Source organism: Catharus ustulatus, chromosome 2 (assembly GCF_009819885.2).
Source record: "Catharus ustulatus isolate bCatUst1 chromosome 2, bCatUst1.pri.v2, whole genome shotgun sequence".
Lineage (NCBI taxonomy): Eukaryota > Metazoa > Chordata > Aves > Passeriformes > Turdidae > Catharus > Catharus ustulatus.
The window spans coordinates 56,890,462-56,915,177 of record NC_046222.1 but is presented as its reverse complement, the minus strand read 5'-3'; the positions used below and the strand labels follow the sequence as shown (position 1 = coordinate 56,915,177).

The 24,716-nt window shown below is 45.2% G+C and overlaps 1 protein-coding gene across 2 annotated transcripts in view; it reads left to right on the top strand.

Moving 5' to 3' along the window:
• The first annotated feature begins 15,678 nt into the window (after positions 1–15,678).
• Positions 15,679–24,716, top strand: part of LHFPL6 (LHFPL tetraspan subfamily member 6) — a 143,504-nt gene continuing 134,466 nt past the window's right edge. Inside the window, exons 1-2 of one of the 2 annotated variants that reach the window (XM_033052943.1) lie at positions 15,679–15,769; positions 18,208–18,767. In XM_033052943.1, coding sequence (XP_032908834.1) covers positions 18,383–18,767 — 385 coding nt within the window. In that variant the 5' untranslated portion in view covers positions 15,679–15,769; positions 18,208–18,382. Of the gene's footprint in view, positions 15,770–15,813; positions 15,952–18,207; positions 18,768–24,716 lie in introns of those variants that run through there. The other variant, XM_033052944.2, reaches the window with a different exon arrangement.

The window sequence follows — 24,716 nt, the reverse complement described above, 5'->3', positions numbered from 1 at the left end:
GGCTGCGGCCCTCCCCGGCCCCGGCGCCGCACACGGAGCGGCTCCGGCGGAAACGCGCTCCGAGCTTTGGGTTCCGGCCTAACGCGGGCCGGCTGCAGGGCCAGGCCGCGCCTGGTGCGTGGCGGTACTGGGCTTTTTCTGTTTATTTCTTCGTTTGTTTTTATTGATAAAATAAAAGTATATAACAATAAAATTGTTAATAATGAAAAATAATTTACTTAATAAATAAAGGGGGTTGAGTAGATGGTTTACAGTAGATGGTTCACTTCATGCCAGATAGCTGTATTTATTTCGCAAAACAAATGCTTTAATTATGAGCACAGCTAGAAAGGAAAAAAAAATAATAAATGAGATCTCTGTTGTATAAGCTAACTGCAGGGAAGTAATATGTGTCAAAATGAGGAGGCTGTCTTGTTTCTGCTGTGCATTTACTGACACAGAGGTGAACTCCCAAGGTCTCCTCACAGCTCCAGAGCACAAAATCACAGAGTCAATTAAACCGGAAAAGATCTCTGACATCATCGAGTCCAACCTATGACCTAACAGCCCCATACCCACCAGACCACGGCACTGAGTGCCATGTCCAGTCTTTCCTTAAACACCTCCAGGGACGGTGACTCCACCACGTTCCTGGGCAGCCAATTCCCTTGCCCAAAGACCCTCACTGCCGAGAAGCTCTTCCTAACATCCAGCCTAAACCTCCCCTGGTGCAGCTTAAGACCGTGACCTGTCGTACTGTAACTTGTCCCATCTGAGATGCTGAGGTCCAGCAGAGGGATTCCAGTGGGCTTTTACAAAAGACAGAAAGCAGGTACACAGATAAAAGTAAGATGCCATGGAAAGACGATGGCTAACAGTGCACAGCTATTATATAAGAAGATACAGGCTCCACCATGATATTAGCTTTGAAAACAACATCATCTTTCCATCTGTCTGATGGTGTGTGGTCAAAACCCAAAGACTCAACCAGTAGCTTAACTCTTCAGGAGTTCAGGGATTTCACATTGCTCTTTGAAGACCCTTCCTGAAAATAACCACAAGCAAGTCAAGCAGACATTGCCTTTATGCCCAAGGTGGAGCACTGAGCTTCTGAATGGTTTTATTCATTAATTATTTGTTCTGTTAGTTTGAGTCATTTACCTCAAGGAAACACTGTATGACCAGAGCCCTTGAAATCTTAGTGTGATGGAGACAGTGATAGGATATTTTTCTATTTAATTTTTGTTTGTTTGTTTGTTTGCTTCCTCTACATAAAAGTACAGCTTTTCTAACAGTGTGTAGTGCCTTGTTTCTATTTTTGGCTAGTGAGCAAGAAGGTTTTCAAACATTTTCAGACACCTTGTTTTCCTTAGTTACTGTTTGTCATCCACCCTATTACACTGATGTTATCTCCTTCTGGATGTCCTTTACTTCTGACTAAGCTTCTAGGAGCCAGGATCTCCCTTCTCCATGTCAGAAGAGATAAAACAGCCTGCAGTCATCACAGGTGTAAGCAATTAATATTTAAGCATGTCAAGAAAATCCTCTTATTGGAAAGATCCCCTCCCACCTATAAGCTGAATGTTGTTAGTTGTTTGAACAACACTTCAAATGTTGTTAACCTGATGGATGAGTTGACAGAGTGAAGGCACACCTTGAAGTCAGAAAGGCTCCAACATCTGAAACGCAAGTGTCAGATAAGTCACGACCCTTGCCAAGTCTTGTCCAACAAGTTATACCACAAACATATGAGGAGCCAGAAAGAATTCCCTCTATTAGTTGCTACATGCATTTTCTTTTGAAGCAACCAGGTCTGTTTTCAGATGCTTCTTCATGGGTGTGCATTTCTTCAAGAATGTGTTTCCTGAGCCAGAATGCTTCTAGCTAATGTAAAACATTGGGCTGACAGGAACCAATGGAGCTTTGAAATAGCATGTGTTCTTTTGAAAAAACAAGAAGAAATAATCAAGGGAGCACGTTTTTACCTCTGACACATCTAAAACGTGTTTGTATGAGGATACTAGTGTATCTTGTATCTTATCTCTTGTTCATCTTCTAGGAATATTAGATGCAGCTATAAAAAGAAATCCTCTCTTTTTCTGATATGAATATTTTCAGGGTAGATATTTCCTCGGAACAGGTTTTTTTTAAACAAAAATCCTAATGACACTGCAATGAAGTCACCATCTAGAACTCAGTTAGTGTGCCATGGCTTGTATGCATCACAAAGGTGGGTTTGGCATGACATTCTTACCAGTCTGCTTGCCCACCAGCAAACATCCTGTTAAATGAATTGGATGTACACTGCAGGATAAGATGCTTGGGATTTTGTGATCAGTAACTGCCAGAAGATGCTTTGATTTCAGTTATCAGTTTCTGGGTGTCAATAGAAGACAGTTTGTGTGGGGTGTGTGATTTACTCCACTGCAAGTTCCCTTACCAAAGCTTGACACAGCAGCAGAACTAAAGGTGTCAGTAAAGAAATGTCTGGCACAGGGTGTTTTCTGTTAATTTTCTTATCTTAGTTCCTTACTGTGGTGGTTTCTGGTTCTGTGGGCTTTCCATCTCACGGAGCAAAACTGTTTGACAACTGTTACCGCTCTGCAGCTGGTGAAAGTGTTCACAAACCACTTGTTTGGTGCATAGACAGGAGCATGGTTCAGCCTGCAGAACAAGGTGTGGTCAGGAATGTCACCTGCTGCATATGTAGCCAAAGCTAGTAAGTGCTGCTTTTCTTTGAAATGCTTGGGAGAACATGCACTGTCTGAAGACAAAGACAAAAAAAGGTTTGTAGTAGTAACCTGTATTTGTTCCACAAAAGGCTAAGTAGTAATAAAATGTCAGTGGATGAATAGGTTGACTGGGTCAAAGACATGGCTGGATGCATTTCCCTACCCTGTGGCAAAAGAGGAGTGACAGAGCAGCACACAAAGAAAATATTTTGTTAAACACAAAGAAGAAGGAATAGCCCTTGTTATGGGTGGTGTCATAGGCAAATGAGAGTGAGAAAGGAAGATTTCTGTGATGGAGGAAAAATAAAATGTACAAATATATTGAAAGAAGGGAGGGAGGAAGGGAGGAAGGGAGGAAGGGGGGAAGGGGGAATGGGAGGAAGGAAGGAAGGATTCCAGGAAGGATTCCAGGAAGGATTCCAGGAAGGATTCCAGGAAGGAAGGATTCCAGGAAGGAAGGATTCCAGGAAGGAAGGATTCCAGGAAGGATTCCAGGAAGGATTCCAGGAAGGAAGGAAGGAAGGAAGGAAGGAAGGAAGGAAGGAAGGAAGGAAGGAAGGAAGGAAGGAAGGAAGGAAGGAAGGAAGGAAGGAAGGAAGGAAGGAAGGAAGGAAGGAAGGAAGGAAGGAAGGAAGGAAGGAAGGAAGGAAGGAAGGAAGGAAGGAAGGAAGGACTAATGCCATACTGAGAGCTTGCCTCAATATGATGCACAGAGCACATAGGAACAGGAAAACAGGAAGCATTATGAAATTAGGGATGTGAAAGGTCATATAACAAATGCCTATAATTAGTTGTATTTTTCTTACAGTATAATAGATAAAAAGAATTTGACAGTGCTATTTTGCATACAATTCACAGGTCCTGCAGTGAAGAAGCGTATCTGAAGGAAGCTGGCTATGATACATTGCTGCTCAACTATGCCATCCCAGGGAAAATGTTCACAGCCCTTTATGCTGATGTTCCTATACATGATCAGCTGAATGGAACTTGGTTCTGTCAGCCTCTCCACTGCACACAGCATACCCCAAAAGAAATCCACCACTGCCTTATAATGTTCACTAGTTCTCCGCTATGAAATTATTCCTTGGTTTTTTCCAGTATTTTGATGTCTTTTTTGTGCTAAGTTTGAACTAGAAAATACAATGGATAGTCAGGAGCATAGGAAAATATTCTGTGTCTTTAAGTCAATTAGAGCTGGATATTTAATTATTTATTTTCTCAGAGGTTAATAGCGTATAATCTTTTCATGAGACCAAATCAATCCATTTCTTGAGCTAACAATTTTTTTAAAAACTCAGACCATATTGACATCATCTGGAAATTGGAAATATGACTCTGTGAATGATTTGGCCAAAGGTCACCCTGACGGCAACATGCAGTCATGTTGTGAAACCTGTCTGTATTTGTTGAAGGTCCTGGAGAATGTACAGTTCTGAAGTTTTAGGTTAGCTCATGCTATCTCACTTGAGGATTTATTATTGTGCCTCACAGTCAGCAGCAGTGGCTCTAATATATGTGATGCTGAATCAGCCACCTGGCTGTGGAGCTATAAAACTTCTGTTTGATATAACTCACTGAAAAGATAACACTAGCAGTACAGTGTGCACTTTAATACATACCAAGCCCATGAAATCTTCCTGTTCATCTCCTGCTAAAAAAATCTGACCATTGATTTTAAGGGAAGTACTGTATCAACACAATTAATAGGATTTAGTATAAATTTATTTGATTCTAGAACACTACAGAATAAAGGAATTTTCTAAAGAAGTGATTGTCTAAACTATGTGGCCACATCCCTGGCAAGAAGGTCAATTAAATTGGTCATGGCACTGCCACTCACTTCAGTGAGGGCCCAAATTTCACCTAAGAAAAAAAGAAACAAATGGTTTAGATCATGGAACCATAAGGAAACCATTTGCTTGTGGCTGACGAGCTGCATCACCTTAGTGACAGCATGTCTCTGTGGCTGAAGTATAAAGCTTATCTTCCTTTGCATAGGCTCACCAATATGCTGATAAGATCTCTAATATAGATGATTACTCTTACCATTATAATAACAATATAACAAAGAGGAATATTTTTGCCAAAAAAATATAGAAGCAGGACACATAACACATGATAATGGTGTCTGCCAGATCTGCTGACCTATCTTTTCAAACAATGACTGTCCATGTCCTGCTGGCAAAAAATCTCTGGAATGTGTTCTGTTTTATAGGTGAAATAAAAATACCCCAAACAACTGAACAAAAATTACAACTATTCACCATCAGACAAATAAACAGTACACTTCATTATGTCCTGATCTCAGCTGAAGTCAATGTCTAGCACAGAAAATTACTGGGCAGTGCCCTCAGATCAGCTGATTGACAATAAGGCCCTCTGTGAGATCATGACAGAGTCATGACGTGGATCATGACAAGCCAAAGGTAGATCTAATAAACTGTAAGAATGATGGCATTAGAAAAATACCTTTTGAGTCAGTACATCAGCAACACAAGTTTTAACAAAGGCCATAACTGCTGTAAACTTTGACTCCAACTGCTGTATTTTAATCAAGACCTGTGGGTGAACCATCCATGTCCTACGGATCTCTGTCAAATCTCTTAGTTTTTACCTCCTTTGACTTTTCTGGTATGTTTCTTGTGAACAGGGTCTTCTTGTGATCCCTTAGTGGAAACTCAGGCCTTGCCTTAAACCTCCCCAGCTGGTGATCAACTATGACTATTTTTCAGTGCAGCATTTTTTTGTTATTCCCAGAACCCAACCATGATGGTCACTTTGTTTTTAGAGTTCAAGGGACTGAAGATGTATGATAAATGTAGCACGCATTTCTGTCATTCAGGATTCATACAGGACTCCAAGGTATTATAACTCCACTTGGCAGGACTAGAGATGCATAAATGTAGAATGAAGTGAATTTTTGCAGCCTTTTACCCCCTGCCCCACTTTTTTTTTTTTTTTTAAATTATATTGACTGGCTCATCTGTGATTTGAAGCCTATTTGAATTTTCCAAAGCTTCTTTTAAACTCTTGTTATACATCTTCTACCCTCTTGCCCTTTTTGTGTCTATACTTCTTATATCTTGTACACAAACTTCTGCCACGCAGGCAGGGTAGTATGACAGGCTTCTCTCAGCTTCAGGCAATTTCTTTACCGTAGTCAGCATCCAAAGTACAGTCTTTAGTGTTAGTAACTCCTCTGATGCATCTGATAGCTGTTGATTGGGATGTAGTTGTACAAGATGATAGAATTCTCACCTTGCTAGCCCAGCAAATCCCGCACAAATGTTTGTGGTGGCACAGAACAGAGAAGATTACATGGTCAGGGACATCAGGTACATGGAAATTCCCTTTTAAATGGCCTCTAACAATTTTGTCAGGCAAAAGTGTATCTGGAGCTGTGTGCACACAAGGAGCTCTTGAGAGAAAAAGTAGTAGTGGGACGTGAGGCAAAAAATTGTACAGCTCCACCACAAAAAGCCATTGTCTTGTGAAAGAGCACTTTAGGGATGTTGCTAATAAAAGTTGTAAAAAGCATATTGATGATCATGGCAATTTTCATAGCAGTAATACAACATCAACCTTATTTTACAGGTATGGGTGTCATAAATAGCTTTTCCTAGTGCTCATAACAATTCTGGTTGGGTGAATTTAATGGAACTTTATTGCTACTTCAGGAGAAATAAAAGTTTCCAAAATGCCAGAAGTCACACTCTCAGACATCTGTCAGGAGTGTAGCCAAACAGCTTCTCAGCAACTCCAGTGTGGAAAAACCTGGTATATTTGAATTTGAATCTTTCTGTAAACTTGACTCAGAAGTGTCATCTGGGCTTGCCTCAACTATTCATCTTTGTGTGTCAGCTCATACAGCCCTTCCAAAGCCTTGGCGAGGTGCCATCACCCTCAGAGATGCTGGAGAGCTGCTGTGGATAAAAATAGCTTATTACTTAATGGCTGACACTGGTTGCAGTCACCACAGTTGACTGTGAATTGCTAACAATTTCTACGCAAAGATCTGCTCACCTCCAGATGAAATGCATTTAAACCTTCAGTTTCTTGCTAAAATTACCTGGTATTCCTTTCTGGTGGTAATTTCTGCCTTCATGGCATCATTACAGAGCTAGCATCCCCGTGACTGATGCTCTAGAAGCAAATAATTGTGTCCCCAAGGGCAGGCAAGTGTTGTTTCTAAGCACTGGTATACGTGGCTCATATTTATCCATTTGCAATCTGAAATAGTGGGAATGCAGTGAGTCTCTGCCAAGAACTGGCAGCCTGATCAAGTGCGTCCTGGGATCACCAGTGGGCTGCAGGACATCAGGGGGGAGCATGGTGATGGGCTGGGTAGCACAGGTGTCACTCTGTGGTTACACTGAAAGGAAAAAGCCTTGCGTGCTTAAATGAGAGTTTTGACAAAGCAGGAGTTCTGTATTGGCATCTACTGCAGCTGACTAGGCTGGTGAGGCTGAGTGTAAAGAACGGTGTCAACAGCTTTGTGAAGCACTCACATTCCCTGGCAGAAGCTCAAGGAGCATTTCCAGCATCTCCAATTACAGTACTAATTACAAGAGATTATCAAGTTCCCCAGAATAGACCCCAAGCTTCCTTTTGCATACAAACTGGCAATGACTTTCTTGTCCATGCAGGTAAAGCTCTCTTCAGAGTATCATCAGTCTGAATAGACATCACCTGTCACTGTCAACTTTCTTTAAACAATGCCATCTTAAAATATTGTTGTGCATGCACAACACATACCTGTCAAAAAGCAAATGTCATGTTGAGTGTACTGCCAGTCTAGAGGTTTTGAAAGGATGTTTTTAGGTTAATTTTGATGGTTAGAGGCTTCTCTCTGCTTCTGTCCCATACATGCCCTTCTGTGTGATAAAGTCTAGAGTACTAATAATATAGGCATGGTAATATCTCAAAGAAAGGTGCTTTAACCAGATTGCTGCTCTAACTGGCATAATTAACATATTTGTGCCTCACTGAAGAAAGGTTATTACAAGAAATGCCCATGCTGGCCTGGAGCTAGCTTTTTGTTTCACTAGTCAAAAAGTGGATTATTTTGCTGTGATGTAATTGCTGATCCAGTGCTGTTATAGGGAGCTCTTAATATTAAGTGACCTGAATATATTCTTGCTCTTTTCACCTTGAATATCCACACGTTTGAAGACAAAATTAAGAACTTTTAGAGGGATGCATCTCAACAATCTTCTAACACCTAAAAGTCAGAGGTAAAATCCATAGCTAACCATCCTATCAGAGCATGGAAAGAAAGGCAGTTTCAGAAGGTGATTAAAATCCTCAGATTCCTACCTCAGTCCTCTCCTCTGACTTCATAGAAAACCTGTGCACTGGACTGTTGAGTAGACAATATTTTTTACCCCTATTTGTCTGACAGTGACTTTTGATTTCTCTGCAAGTAACTCTGAGAGTATGCCCCAGCTTCAGTACCATGGAAATGAAATACTGTGTTTATATGCTGGTGTAACCCCAGGTTCTCCTTATACTCATGGAGGAAAGGGGTTAGAAACTCAGGAGGTTTGATTTTACGGTTAAAAAATAAAATGTCTTGTTTTCACAGCAAAATGATCTATTTGGTGCCTGTAGGCATGTGACATGTCATGCAGATGTGTATCATTTTGGATGACATATCATGGACTTGCCAGCTGAAAAGGTAGAACTGCCCAAGGGCTAGCTTAATTTTTGCACCTGAATCAGAAAAAAATTTACATTTTCATTCATAAATCAATACTGCAGTCTAGTTCATACCTGCTTCTTCTGTTCCCTCTTCTCCTGTGCCTCTTTTCTTCATTAATTTTGTCACCTTCTCTCTATCTTCCCATGCAAATCCCTCACTCATAAGTATGTGTTTCACTCTGTCACAGACATGCCCACTTGGAATGCATTATTCACTTTCTCGGATACCAATATTTATCTAAATTTATTTTAGTGTGATGGGATTTGGACACAATTTCTGCTAGCAGTAGTGGAGGTATGCCAGCATACTACCACAGGGATACTGGTTTATATCTGATTCATTGGGTAGTTGTTTTACAAGAGACTTGAATGTGAGCAGGAATACATATGTTAAGCTCCATTCTCCAAAGTGTCAGGCATTGTCTTGAGGATATACCTAGGTTCTTGGTGATTCACAGACAGAATTTCTGTGTTTTATGAGGCTGAGCCAAAGTTCCTTTATTTTTTTCAGTGACTGAAGTTAAGAGAAGCCCTCATGGATGGGTATTGCAGCATAAATTAACTTCAGTTGAAGAAACAAGATGGTTGCAAAGAACGAAGAAAGTAAATTCTTACTGCATCAATAAGAGAGGAACGATTCATTGCCTTTGAGAATTTGAAGGAAGAGGATAAGAATTGATTCCCTTTTTGTCACTGCCTCAGCCCCATTCTGCCTCATTTTTCTCCAAATTTCTAAAGACCCGAGCAATGGGCAGTTCTTTAATATGCAGCGCTAGCACAGAGTCCTCTCTACTCAAACATGAAAATGGCTTAGCAAATATCCAGTTTCTCTGAAGCCAGCTTATGGTGTATACTAGAGTAAAGAATTTTTTCCTTAAAAAAAAAAGTCCTTGCTTAAATGGGTAATTTCACTTGAAAATGGTAAACTGCAAATTAAATGGCAAAAAGCAATTAATTATTGAAATGGTAATATCCTTGTAAAGGTTAAGGGGTAATATAAATGAAGTTCCTGTGAGCACATTAATGGAATTACTATCTTCCCCCCTTCTAAGTGGTAATTGTAACGACCTTGCTAATTAGCTTTTTCATCGGGAAAAGGAATATTGAAATACATACTTATATCGCAAAAGCACAATCTATGAGCAGATTATTTTGTTACAATATAAAATTGAGAGAACACTCTAGGTGCTGAGCCTTCCCAGGGAGGGTTAAGAGGTCTTCCCAGAGCATGTATGGGAGATAAGTGAAGGCCCCATAAACCAAGAGGAGAAGATTAGTGACCTACTATGGCAATTAGACATGCCCAAGTCCGTGGGGCCTGATGGTCCACCCCAGAGTAGTAAGGGAACTCGTGAAAACAATTTACCAAACCACTCTGAGTTACCCAGCAGTCCTGGTTAACTATAGAAGTTCCAGCTGAGTGAAAACTAGCAAATGTTGCACCCATCTACAGGAAGGTTTGGAAGGACGATCTGGGGAACTACAGGCCTTTTGGCGAGTTGTAAAAAATGGAGCTTGGTTCTTCCCCCACTGAGAACATGTTCTGGACATTGGCAAACCTGACAGTGGGTTCTGTTTGGGTTTCAGCTGACAAGAGCAGGCATTACAATTCTTCTGTGAATGAATCTCTGTGAGATTTCAGAAGTTCCAGCTTCGTGGACTCCATGAGTTCTGTACAACCCTCAGGGTGTGATGGGGAGGGGAGGAAATGAGCTTCCACTGGGAAAGTAAATTGGCCATTGTCCCCAACTAGAGGATTTTCAGCTTTCCTTTCTAAAAACCCAGAAATCATTAGCCATATACTTGGGAATGTGATCTAATAGGGTGACCTAGATGCAAGTGATTTCTGGAAATCACGGGCAGAGGCAGCTCTGCTCCAGTTCTCTGGAGCAAGGCTGGGGGAGGTACAGGACGCTTCCTAGAGCCTCCTTCTCAGATACACCCAATTTAACCAAACCATGCGGCTGAAAGTCACCTTTGGGTTCTGCAAAGGCACCTTAGAAGCCTCAGGACAGTGGCCCAGAGGTTTTATGGAGAACAGAAGCACGCTCTGCTCTCTGCCCCCGCTTTTCACACACACGCCCTTCCTCGTCTGCAGCCGCATCAAACGCTCCGGAGGGGCTGGGGCTGGATCCGTGCCAGCCCCGCGGGGCCGGGAGGTGCGAGAACCCCCTGCCCCTGCCCCGGGCTGGCCCGTCCCGCCCGCCCCCAGCCCTGCTCCGGCCCCACTGCCCACCGAGTGTCACTGTCGAGCAGCGCAGCGCCCGCCGCGCCTGCCGCCCCGGGCACCCCATCGCGGGGCACCCCATCCCTCCGAGCACCCTATCCCTCCGGACACCCCATCGCGGGGCACCCCATTCCTCCCAGCACCCTATCCCTCCGGACACCCCATCGCGGGGCACCCCATCCCTCCGAGCACCCTATCCCTCCGGACACCCCATCGCAGGGCTTCCCATCCCTCCGAGCACCCTATCCCTCCGGACACCCCATCGCAGGGCTTCCCATCCCTCCCAGCACCCTATCCCTCCCGACACCACATCGCTCCGGGTGCAGAAACCGTGACCTCCTGCTGAAAACTGATCCCAGGCTGAGCCTTTAGAGTGAAAAGAAAAATCTTCTTACTCTTGCACGTGTTGTTAAACAAACCTGCTTAGTTCGAGAAAGCACCGTCTCAAAACCTGCTCTTTGTACATTCCCTGCATCTTTCTTGAACAACATCTGGGGAAGATAGAGAGATGTCCCACTCGTAAGTAAGATGATACTATTAAATTATTTGTACTGGCTGCCAGTAGATGAGCGTTTCTTACTAAGAAATCACTTGTTCGCCCTCCAGATGTCCCTTATTTTTAAAAAGTACAATTAAGAATAGTGGAAATTTAGGATTGAAACCAGCCATGTTTTTCCTGAGTTTATGTAGGGCTAAGACAATTCCCTGGTAAAGGAAGATGGGTCTGAGACCTGTAATCTCAGAGCTCAGTCTCTTTGGCAGTGTTTGCAAGGGCAGAACCGGCATTCCTCCTCCCTTCAGCTGAGGGGTTGGTGCAGAATAAACCTCCTTGACCTCTCCCACAGCCACCAGGCTTGTCAACAACAGGACACAAAAGAGAAAATCAATAGCTGTAGCTACTATTTTAGAACCTTGCAAAATGTAGAGCACCTGGTGGCTTTTATATGATAGATGATAAGTAATAACTTCATAAAGATGAAACAACATATGGAGGGTTTATGGCAAATAATAAAGATTGTTTTCCTCTTTTGTTTTACGTTGACATGTTTTTACGTGCATCCAGAGATTAAAAGACTGATGTTAGCAACAACAGCATTGTGTCCAGTAGGACATTTGTCCTTCAGAAATATGCCAAGTTTTGTTATAAATTGTTAGAGCAATCACAAAATTTGCCACTATGACAACCAACAGAAAACTAAGTATTAATGATAGGATAGTATTAGAATAGAAGTGGAGAGAGGATTTTTTCATTAGAGCCAAGTATATAGGCCAAGATTCAGGTCTGGATGTGACAGCACAAAATCCCAGGTTTCTAGTTCCACCCACACTATTTCCCTAACAGTACTTGTCTGTTTGGTTTTTAGTGACTGTATTTGAATAATTGGGTTGACTTTCTGCTGCTTCCAGTACATAGCCTCAAGTCTATTGTTGTACATATGCCTTCCTTTTTGATTTAAAATCGAGTACAGACATGACCTGAAGATCCAGTTTTGTGAGATGCTCGGAACCATGTTGGTGTGATCACTTTCCTGCAGACCACACAATTGAAAATAAATGGTGGCCTGAAAGACAAAACTCTTTTGGTTCTTTTTCTGGTCAAAGACTGAAGAATGAGACAGAGGTCTGGTAGCCTCTTCATTTTCCTTGGGGTTAAGGAACATATATATTCCCCTATGGCATTTTATATTGTCTTAGAAGTCATCCCGTAATGAAAGAGCCTGTGACTGAGCCTGTGATGTGTATATTAGCCAGGATTGATTTAGGTAGAGTGACAGGATTTTCTGTCTTTATTCTGCTGTGCTGATTAGCTCCATCAAGTCTGTAGTGCCCCAGCTGTAACAGCAGCTTAGTCAATGGATTGAGGAGAAGCAAAATGGTAAAATCTATAAGCATATTTTTCCATATCCCTGCTAGGGTAGTTTTCTGACAATGTATTCATGGATGTTTGATTCAGTGTGACTTCAGTGGTTGCAGAAGAGGGTAATCCGTGGCTCAGGTTCCCTGGACCAACTATGAAGATTTTTCACAAGTGGATTCTTTTAAAATTCAAAACACCAGGACCAATTTTAAAACCAGATGCTATTTCAGTATAGACAAGACCCTGGGGACCATGTGTTTTGTTATTCCTATATTCTGAGGAGGTGTCTGCTTTTGTGGTTGCAAGAAAGATTGCGAATCCTAAAGCACAATCTGATAACTCCCCTTTTCTTTCAAACAGGTGAGACTGGGATAGAAACATTTCAGCTAACTTTCAAGTAAAATATTTCCAAGCACAACAATCCTGAAAGGCAAATTGAATGTTGATACAGTTGAAGTATGATGAGTTTTAAACATTAGAAAAAGATGGAATGAGAATTTGGATGTTACGTTATATACCCAATGTGTTTAATTTATTCCTAATCAAAACAAAACTCCTTGGACAGAAAATTGTGAAATAAAGCTTATTTCCCTGCAAGTGATTAAGTCATGCGGCCAGCTTGTGGGGGCATTCAGAGACAGTTGCAAAATGTGATGCTTCAGGAGAGATGCAGAATTCAATGCACAGTTTCCATGAGGGAAAGTAGAATGGCAGCAGCTCAGGGAGTGAATGTACAGGCCATATAAGGCAAATAAATGAACTGCTGTAGAGATGCCATTAGCAAAGCAAACACTGACTTGGGGACCTTGGCATATACCATGGAAGAGATAAATCGCATGAATAAATGCAGGCTTGTTTGCTTCTCCCTTGGCTTCCAACGCAAATTTTAACTGAGAAACAGTTTCCATGTGTGAAACAGAAGTTTTTCCACAGTCATTTTAATGCCAGGCAATTTCTACCCATGTCTGATCCCAACACATGCCTAATTTAGACATATTTATCACAGTTTCATTATAACCCAGGCCTTTGGCTAAGAAAAGAATGACAGACCTCAATCTTTAAACAATTAAACAACTATTTAATAGTAGTACTCAATTTCTTCCCTTTCTTTACACTGCGAGCAGAGTTCCAAAGACACAATATTAGCTCAGTGTCCTTGTCATTTCAGGCATTGGTGAAATGAATAGCAGGGGGTAAAACACCACTGAGCCAAGTGAAGGCATGCGAGCAGTAAACAAGGAGTGTCTGCACTCTCCAAAAAGTGCATAGCTCCTTGCACAAGTGGAGATCTGAGAGCACATGCATGCTTGGGGGTGGAGGCACAGCACCGGGCGGAAAGGTGATTTGAGGGGAGGATGCTGGAATGGTATGCTGTGGAGCAGGCTTCAACTCTCAGCTTTGGGAAAGTCATACCAGCTCCCTTTCTGTCAGACACCCCGTAGGCACATTCACTTTCATGTTTTGGTGTGGATCAAGGGCGTGCTTTTGAAGTGATCTCCAGATCATCCTCACTTACCACATTTTATTTTACCCAGCAGAGGTGAGTACACAGAGCGGGTTCAGATAGCAATATAGCAAAAGGCAGGTGCCGGGAGTGCATCAGATGCGCTCTAAGTTCTCATGGGGTGCCCCATTCACAGACCAAGCCTGGACTGAAACTGAAGAAGAAACTATTGAAAAGAGTGAATAGCATTTAGGCCCTCAACACCATGAGATCCAATACCAGAATGATCCACTTTACTTGCTAATATAGATGTATACTAGGGGTGGTCACCTGTGGGTATGGCTGCTTTGGGGTTATGCTTTCATTGTCTTCCTTCTGGAGTATTTTATTGCATATATTCTAGCATTCAGGCTATATTTTGATATTTTGAAGCACTTTTCCTGAAATATGCTTGAAATGTTAGGGTTGAACTAACTTGATAACTTGATCATACTAGATACTTTCCAATCCATTTCTTATCCCTTGAGAAAATATGCATTTTCAGTAATGTTCTGGTTTTAAGACTGCATTATGGGGGGAAAAAATGGAAGTCTAATTTTAAAAATACAATAAAGCAGCTTTGTAATTTAATTCTGAAAATAGCTGCTGTTACTATTAAATGGTGTAAATGCAGACTGAGTGCAATAAACCTCACTTCCATTTAGCATTAATAATATTAATGAATGGTGTTTGAATTGCACGCCAGGACTGTAAAAAAAACATTAGCAAAGAGATTTTGCATGTCTGGTGCTGACATAATTTAAACCTGTCATAAAATTGCCTTTATATCTGAGAAATATATTCATGTTTCTGGGCGTAGAGGAAAAACCAGAATGGGAAATGTCTTTTTCCCCCAGAGGCGCTCTGTGCAGGCTGCACCCCTCCTCAAAACTTTCCCACTTAAGACACTCTGGGAAAGGGTTGAAGCTCCTGTCTCTCCGCTTGACCTAACCCATTCGGGAAGAGCTGCTTGGTACTGTGATCACATTTACTCTCGCTGTAAACCAACTTGGGAACCGTTGCGATCAAAATGCTGCATCAGCAGCTCGCATGCAGAGACAGACACAGTTCTTATCACACGCACACCATCAGGAGATTAGCCCATATTTTCCCATGTAAGGACTGCAGCCTTCCCCCTTTCCTTCAAATACTTCTTCTTCGCTGTCTTTCCCCCCTCTCCTCTCCTCCCCTCTCCTCTCCTGCCCCTTCCTCCTCTCCGTCCCCGGCTCCACCGCCCCTTGCACCCCGCACTGAGCCGCCCAACGCGGCGACGCCGCAGCGCTCCCCGCCACCCCCGCAACTCTCCGGCCCCGGGACCCGAGACCCCCCCGTCGCAGTCCAGGGCGGGCTCGGGAAGCCGGGACCCACCCCCGCAGACCCCCGCGGGGCCGGGACCACCGCCCCGCCCCGTGAGGGCTCGGGGACGCGCCCCCGCTCTCCCGTTCGCCGCTCCGCCGCCGCCGCCCGGCCCCTCGCCCCCGGCCCCGTCCGCGGCCCCGCAACTGCGCCGAGCGCGGCGGGTCCCGCCCGGGGAGGCGGTGGCGGGGAAGGGGGAGGAGAGGCGGCGGAGTGCGCTGCCTCCCGCGGAATCGAACGAGGGGAGAGAGGAACGTGCGGAGCAAAGGACGGGCCGGGCTGGGGAAGGTCCCGGTCCCGCCCGCCTCGGAGCACCCGCGTCGCCTCCGCGCCGGGACCGCGGGTAGAGTGGCTTGGGGCGGCCGCCGCCCGCCGGCCCCGCGCCCATGTGCTCCCGGCAGCCGCGGCGGGCAGCCTCCACGCCCGGCGTGTCCGTAAGTAGCTCTTCGCTCCCCGGCACCGCTCCTGCTCCCATCCTGGCACTCCTAGACCCCTCGCCGCTCCTGCTCCTCCCAGACACCGGCTCTCCCGCACTCCTTGCATGACTGAATCCGCTGCCCCTTACGGACCCCCTGCACGCCCTTCCTTTCTCGAGCCCCTGCCCTCCCCCGTTTCGGTACGTTGCATCCCCTGCATGACTCCGGATCCCCGAGCCTTCAGAACGTCCTTTCCCTCCCCGACCCCTCCCCATCCTGCACAACCACATCCCCTGCATCCCCGGACCCTCTTTCCCTCCTGCGTTCCCTTTCCGTGCTCTGACACCCAGCCTGACCGCATCCCTTGCCCGTTGCACCGGACTCTCCAGACTCCCTTCCCTGCTCGGATTCCCAGCCTTCTTATCTTCTTGTCTTCCCGAATCCTTCCTCTCCCGGGCCCCCGTCCTTCCCGTATCTCGCTGCCACCCCGGACTGCTTTCCCTTCCCGGCCCCGCAGTTTTCCGGCTCTCCGTCCTCTTGTCCACTCGGATTCCCCTACTCTCGGCGCCTCTGCCTTTCCAGCCCATCCCCGCCCGCATTTCCCTTCCATTCCGCTCCTCTCGGACTCCCTGTCCCCACAACCCCTTCTCCTCCCGCGTCTCCTGCCCCTCCCGGGTCCCCTGCACCCCAGCCCGCCCCGCCCGGCACCCCCACCCTGCCGGCTCCGCGGGCGCTGCGCCCGCTCGCCCGCAGTTTTTCCCTGGCATCACCCCGGGGAGTTTTGATTCACGGCCGCCGCCTTCCCTCTGGGGAAGCCGTATCTCTTCGCCGCCCCCTCCTACCCCTGGAGGGCGGGGAGCGGGGTTTCGGGGCCGGAGGGCCGAGTCCGACTCCCGGGAGAGCGCCCAGGCTGTGAGGTGGCAAAGCTCCGGAGAGCCAAAGCTGCTGCCCCGCTGGAGCCGCAAGATTTGCAGGGTCCTACCCCTGGGACGCTCCATGCTGTACCCTATTTCCAGTCGTACCTCCTCCTGCGATTCAGGGAATGATCTCCCCTAAGTGCTGTGACCCACTTTGGCTTAGACTTTTGGTGCCACGCCAAGACACAGACAGATCCTTCTCTAGATGATGCTTCTGAAGAAATAGTGGCCCCTGCCATGCACCTCTCTTTATCCCCAGGGGTTTGGCGTTTTGCAGGTTGAAAGGCATTTCTGTGAATAGGCTATGGGTAGATAGGTGTACTCTTCTTCAGTATCAGTATAGGCCTTTTTGATATTACAGAAGAGACTTCCTTTTCTTTGTGTTTTAAAAGTAAACAAAACTTTTGTGTAGTGCACATGGCTAATTTCACTTACAAACTTTCTCTACAGTCCCTGCTTGTGCTGAAGTAGTATTCAATTTTTTGACTTTTCATGAATTGGATTCACTGATTGGCATCTAATCATGCTTAGAAGAAAAAGCCCCTGTAAATAGCTATCAGAATTAATTTGGCAGCAACTGTGAGAAATGATCATAAATTTACAAATGCTGTTAGAATAATGATCCAACATGAATTTAACGAGAAATACATTCCCAGCCTCTGGGAACAGCATGTAGGTTTCTGTGACAGTCAAATACACTTGGGCACGCTGATGCTAAGCTGAGAGTCTGAGAGTTGTCGGAGAAGGATACAAAGAGGTTATGACTCCTGGGTTTGAAGAGTGGGAAGAGGTAAAGAAGAGCAGGGTTGAATGCAAGCAGGAATGTTAACAAGAGACCTCTGTGTTTTAATTGTGTGCTCCTTGCGGTTGTGTAGGGGTGAGTCCTAAAGATGTGGCAATGTCTTCACTTGCCAGAAGCCCACCTCGAGTTTGGGTTCCTGGCACGCTGGGGCATCAAAGTGATAAAAGGTTCCTTTTACATAGAGATGCCAAACAACTTGGAGTGCTGGAAAAAATGCCATCTCATATCACTTTTTTTGGGTGTGTGTTAATAAGTTTTACCTGTGTCAGAAGAGTCTGATCTTGAAATGCCTTAGCTGCTGTGGGTGGTTTTGCACTGAAGGTGCAGGACCATCTCCAAAGTGAAGTACATTCTCCAGGCATTGCAGGAGGAAGATCTAGCTAACTAAGGACAAGCAAGACCTCATCTGTTTTTTCTATTGGTACTAGACTTACAGTGGAGAAAAGTGAGGCAAGTACACAGGGAGCCCCTGAAGGTGGCTGCAGAGCATTCCTGGATGTGCACAGCAGCCTGTGCCAGCTGGGCTGCTAGCCACCACCATCACACAGACCACAGAAGCTGGTGTCACTGAGAGTGATTGGAGGGTCTACTTGCAAGGGTGGGACAGAAAAGTGACATGTCTTATTCAGAAGTCTTCTAGGAAGGAAAAACACTCTGGCAGACAAATATTTTTTTTCTGGTGTCAGCGTTACTGAACTTGTATTTTTCTTCTTTTTTGTGTTTTGTTATTTAATTAGGGACCTTTGACTTCATGATGGGAGCAAATATCCCCCTGGCTGTTACAATCCGAGCTTCTCCCAGTGTGAGGATTTGTCAAGGCTGAGAGATTCCAGATTATCCATAAAGCTCCTCTAAAATACAGAGTTGCTTTTGTGTCTTCGCATCGTGAGGGGTCTTGGAGCAGATACAAAGATGGCTTCTAGCCTCACCTGTGCCGGCGTCGTCTGGGCCTTCCTCTCCTTCCTCTGTGCTGCCACGTCCTGCGTTGGCTTCTTCATGCCCTACTGGCTCTTGGGGTCTCAGCTGGAGAAGTCTGTTTCCTTTGGCACTTTCCGGAGGTGCTCCTACCCGGTGCGGGACGAGAGCCGCCAGATGACCGTGATGGTGGAGCAGTGTGGCCGCTACGCCTCCTTCCAGGCCATCCCGAGCGCTGAGTGGAGGATCTGCACAGTGGTGACGGGCCTGGGCTGCGGGCTGCTCCTCTTGGTGGCCCTGACAGCGCTCATGGGCTGCTGTGTGTCCGAGCTCATCTCCAGGACTGTGGGCAGGGTGGCAGGAGGCATCCAGTTCCTGGGGGGTAAGTGCACTTGTGTTCAGGGAATGGGGACGTCCAGGCTGTCTGTTTGCACGTGTGGAGACTCTCCTGGTCTTTGGGAAGAGGAGGGAGTGATTCAGACTTTCTCCTGGTGAGGGAGACCACTTGGCTCCCTCAACGACTGAGCTGCTTGGGCGACTGCCTGAATGTGGCCCAAAGACACAGTGGGCTGTGTTCTCTTGTGCTCAAGTCCCTGTGTGGTCATTATGTGATCTTCGAGAACTGCATGGCAAATTGACTCCTGTGGGCCAGCATCTTCACAGCAGTTTTGTGGGTTGTAGTTTCCAGCACAGCATGGCTGAGTTGGAGGTACCTGGAGAAGCATGTGGGCTGCAGATCCACATGAAGCGTTGTGGTTTGGCTGGGGAGAGGCTGTATTGTATGGGAACAGCCTCTCTTTCTCCTTCTTACCCCTATTACTGGCAGAGCTCCCTCCAGCTCTGCTCTCTGCAGCTGCACAGATCTGGCAACAAGCTTTTGGCCCAGGTTTGAAGTGTGGATTGTTTATCCCTGATGGAGGTGGCCCACCATCTCCTGGGAGGAGCCCTGCTGGGCTGGTTGACCTATGCTGCCTGCTGATGGTGCCACAGGTTTGTTGGCTCCATGGGCTAGACAGTGTGTGGGAGAATTACCTCCGCTCCTTTTTCTAACTTGTAATTGTGTGGCGTCTTTGTAACTGTTAGAGTATTCGAAGGGTATGAGACAATAAATAGGATCCACAAGCATGCTTTTTACAGGGCAGTTCTCCCAGTAAATCATCACCCTCTTGTCATTGGTGACATGCGGATCAGTGGCACTCACTTTTGCCTGATGCAAGCACTCCACCACACACATGCACTTGCCCCCATAAGGCAACGTGTTTCTGTGAGCTTTGGGTGCTGGGGCAGTGCAGGTGCCAGCTTTTTGGGTGCCCTGCAGCATCTGGTCCCAGCCAGACGTCCTAGCTCGTGCCCAAAGGAGTGGACTGTAGTGGAACCCTTGTTTCTTTCCCCTCCAAACAGGCGCTTGCCCTGCAAGGGCAGTCTGATTACATGCTGCCACTGCAGCTTCTAAGGAAGCACAAGACAAAAACTGCACTGACTGTCCAGCTTGGTGAGGACAGCTGAGGCTGGGAAAGGGCCCTGTGCCAAGCCTTCAGCCAGACAATACCACTGTAACTCCCTCCTGGCCATGGGGACTCCTGCCTCCAAATTTTTGAGTAGTTTCTGCACTTTAGAGCAAGCTGACCCCAATCACTTCACCCTTCCCTCAGCTTTGCGACCCACAGGCATTCCTGTGTTTAATCTGTCTGACAATTTGGAAGTGCAGCAGCTGCTGTAGAGTTAAATCTGCTGGGAGCTGCGCTTTCTTGAAACCTGCTCCATTATACAGTTCCAGCCAGGCAGTTGGGGGTGGAGGAGGTTCTCAGTTCGGTGACAATCTGCAAGCCCGCTTTGTCTTGACTATTTTCACTTAGAGCCGTCGCAGGCTTTGACCACCCCCTCTTTCTAACTGCTGTCTCAGCTCATCTGGTTTTAATTTGCATTTGGCCCCTTTCTCGTGACCATGCTCCCCTGTGTGCCTGTGGAGCAGGGCTGGCAGGGGAGCTTATAGCTGTTTGCTTACAGCCACTCCAGCAAACACGGCAGCTCTAGCAGTGGGCACATGGCTGGGGGATGCCGGAGGAACCCTGCTCCCCATGACACTGGTGTGGGCTGAAGGCGTGCACCCTTCTCTGAGGCAGGATGGAGTTGAGAGGTTACTTCAGAGCACTGAAGCCTGTCCAAGCTGACCAGGCAGCATCCCATCCTGCCTGGAAGGGCAAGAGCAGGTAGTGCTTGTTCTCAGTAGGTGGCGATTCAAAGAAATATGAACCTGTGATATAAAATGAAAATTGCCAACAACTTTGCTTACAGTTCAGAAATTAGTTACACAGCATGTCTAATTTTCCCCTCTACTGGCTTTTATGGTTGTCTAGCATTTCATTCAGCACTGCTGGAAATGTGTAAGAAAAGACCAAAGTGAGGACCTTCGTTGCTTAACCTGCTTGAAACCTAACTGTGGGGGCACAAGGGAGAGGAGAAAGCCCGTAATTTGGATAAACTGAAGGGACATATTAGGGTTGAGTTTCTTACATCCCTCATCAGATCCTTAGCTGCTATAAATCAGTGTTGGTTAATTGTTTAAATGACATGACTGCATTTACTCAGTCGAGGTTAGGCACTATAATTGTTATCTTGTTTTATGTCAAGATAGCCGTGAGCTCTTCACCTTATTTACAAACAGGGAATGCCAGCTCTTTGTTCCTTGTAATGCAGTAGTAGATGTAGCTTATTCCATGATGTGGGCTTTGAATGTGGCTTGGTGGCAAGTGTAATTGTCATTTTAGTTGGTCTCCACTGAGAGATCTAATCAAATAAAACTCTTACAATTTTTTCTTTTTAATTGTGAAAATCTCCCTCCTAGCTTTCTATAAAGAAAAGCCTAGGAAAATAAGCAGCCACTGAGTGATGCTATTCATCCTCTGCATTAGGACAAGGAGATGGTTAAATGGTTTCACTTTCTTTTTGTCTGAGGCGTCTGCACTCACCCTGCTGGGGCTCCTGCTCCAGTGGTAGAGGATGAGTATTGGAATAAACCATATTTCTCTTGAAGTTAGAAACCAGCGTACAGACAGGTTCAGTGTAGCTAGTTTATGGCTTTACTTGTGTTCCTTTTGTTTAGGATCCAAGTAAGTTTCTCAACATGATTTAAAAACACAGACTTGAGGAGGAAGTAAGCCAATGCATAATGGATTATTATGGGAGGCCCAAGAGCAGGGAAGATGTACAAGCCACTGAAGCTGTGGTGAGCCAAAGCTAAAACTTAGTTCAACACTAGAAGCATTTTTACTGCTATGAAGATGTGGCAGAGAGGTCTGCTTACCAGAGGTGGTAAGCGAACAGCCTGATCCTTTTCTTCTAGCACTCTGAAGGAGGAATAACTCCAAGTAGGTCAGTGGAATAACACCTGTAAAAAAGTAGTGCAGCTTGTGCTGGCTAAATGGTGCCAAGGCTTTATAGCTGGGATTTCCCCAAGTTGCATGTGGCAGCTCAAGGGAGTGAATTATTCATGAGTGCTTTTACCATAAATCTGCTCTTCTGATAAAAATTGAATGGCAGAACCTGCAAGAAATTGCTTATCTAGGCAGAGTCAGAAGGGTTCTTTGGATATTGCTTGATCCTATGTACTTAGTCTGTATCTGGTAATTCAGATGATCCTGGCTGCAGAGTATACATGTATTTTAAGGTGTCTCTGGATGAAATGTTGAGTTTCTGTTCCTACTGGAAACATTGCATCATAGACTTTTCTTCCTGTTTGCATTGTGGGAGCTGCTTTCTTTCCCATACATGAGCACGTAGCGGCTCTGTAGTCATTACAGCAATTGCATGCATGAAAAACTTTTAGCTTTTTCTAAGGCAATTTGGGGGTGAGTGACAAGAAGTGTCCAACTCCCCAAGGTCAGCCTTTCCTGCAGTGGTCTGCGATCCACAGCTGGCAAGCTGCTGCTGTGGTCTCTCAGACCATGCTTTCTGGACATCTCCCTTGGACTGCTTCAAAGAAATGACAACTGAGGTGAAAGTTATGCTGTCTGTAACCTCTTGAGGGCACAGTCATGTAGATGGATACAGTCTTCACTGATAACATTAAGTGCAGTGTTTCCAGCTGGTTTCCTTTGTGTGTTTGGAAGACTGAGGCATATATAATATTGCTAGAACAGATTGCAAGGATATAGCTTTGACCATAACTATTAAGGATATGACAGCAGGGAATGAAGTTTAACAAATCTATGGCAAATTGGAGTCTGTAATTATTGATCTTCTTTTCATTGTGCTGTGGCAAGTCAATTCCGCTTAAATGGAGAAGCTAGAAGTTTGAAGGTAGGTAGCTCAGATATGACATACTAATTTGGTGAACACTTTCACTCTCTAAATGCAGAGCAATGATTTTAAGGACATAGCAGTATTTTTAAGAACATAATGAACTTAAAGGTTAGCCAGTTTTATGAGAGGCAGTGGATCAAAAGGCACAAGTACTGCAAGGATGGCCAATTTAAAGAGCGTTACGCTAGCAAGGTGAAGCTTTTCATTAAAGTGGTCAGCACGTGGGAATGAAATCTCCACTAGCTCAGAACTGCCTTTTGCTCTCTAGAGCAGCTAAACCAAATTCAGAGTATCCAAGGGGACAGAACATGGAACAATCAGCTGACTGAGTCACCTCTCTGAACCTGACACTATGGGCCTGATTCTAAGTGCTATGTGAGAGAAATGAACCCTTCCCATGATTATGGGGTAGCCATGTGGCTGCCATGTTTGCTATCAACTTTAGTATTCAGTGATTGCACTCTAACGAAGCACAAGTTTTGCTACTCCCTTCATTAAACGAGCAAAATTTTCAGCAGTGACTACTCTTCCTCTCCTTATTTCTCTGTCTTGTTTCTCTTATGTCACATAGAAATGCTGAAACTCACAAAACTATGGTCCTTGAAATTGTTGGTTAGAACATCTGGAGAGCTCTTGGAACAGGGGGTGGTGAAAGGAGCATTTGGTTATTTGAGGAAAAGGGGACATAGTTCATAACAACTTCTTGTTTTGTCTCAGAATGTAGCCTTATGAAAAATGCTCTCAGGACTACATGAAATTGCTGGAGAATCCTTCTCCAAGTTTTATGTGCCAATAGGTGTCATCATAGTTCCCATCACCCATAGGGTGCTCAGAACAAGTGTTTCCTGGGTGCAGAGGGCAGAAAAATATGGACTGATCCCTCGGGATAAGGAGAATGTTGAGTGTGGGGTGATGTTTTGGTTCTGTGCTGTCTGTGATGACATCTCAGAGAAAGCTTTTGTGATTTTGAGATAAACATTTTAAGGAGACAGGTCCAAACAAAACCAGTAAGTTAATGGCATATTAATTGGCCAAATCTGCCTTTGTGGATGAGACAATACTGAAGTGTAAGGGACAGAGGAGGAAGGAACACTAGGTCGTGCCCTTGTGGGGTCATGTAGAGAAGCTTTCCCTCAAAGGGTTTGCTTGGGGAAACAATTAAAAAAGTAAGGAGAGGCTCTTGGGAGAGATGGGGTCACTGAAACAAAGTTGTATTTTAAGAAATGTGGCTGGCAGTTAAAGACGGCTCTGGGGTTCAAGTGAAACGTAACACTTTTGCTCTTGAGGCTGGCTAAGAAATGGGCTTTGGGGAGGGTAGTTCCAATTGACTACAGGAACTAGAAACTTCTGGGAAAGGTTTTTGTGCAGCTGGAGGAAAAGGCAGTGAACAGTAACCATTATTTCATCTGACAGCTCAAGTGAGGCTTTCTGCTTTCTGCCTGGAAGACTAAGATCAGCATAATTTTCTGCCTATGGGGAGAAAATGTAACTGAGAAAAGCTGTGCGAGAACAGGGAAGATCTGAGATAGTCAAGAGACTTCTATCAAGAAAACAGTGATCCCAGACTCTTGTGGTTCTCCCAAGCAATTTCATCCTTTCCCCCATATGTACATACTCTTGCCATGTCTTCCTGCAACTTGTACCTGAAAAAATGCAGAAAATGGCCTTTTAGTTCTTTCATTCTCTTCAGCCTAAAAATATTTTTTGAAAGGTTAACTTTTGGGGAGAAGCAAGACAGGGTCATTGCTTCTGTCAAACACCAAGGCCTTTCTTCACCTGCAAATTAACTGTTCAGGGTTGCTTTATCACACCTTCATCTCCTCGGATGCAAAACTTCAGTGATTTCACTGTGCTTCTGTAAGCACACGACAGGGCAATCCTCATCCTAGACAAAGACAAGCTGCAGTCTGGATACCAATCCAGCATATGTGTGCAGGAGACACTAATGAAAGGACCAAAGCCTCACCAAGGTAACAGAAGAGAAAACAATGAAAGCACACTGTTAAAAGTTGCTGGTGAGTGATTGTGT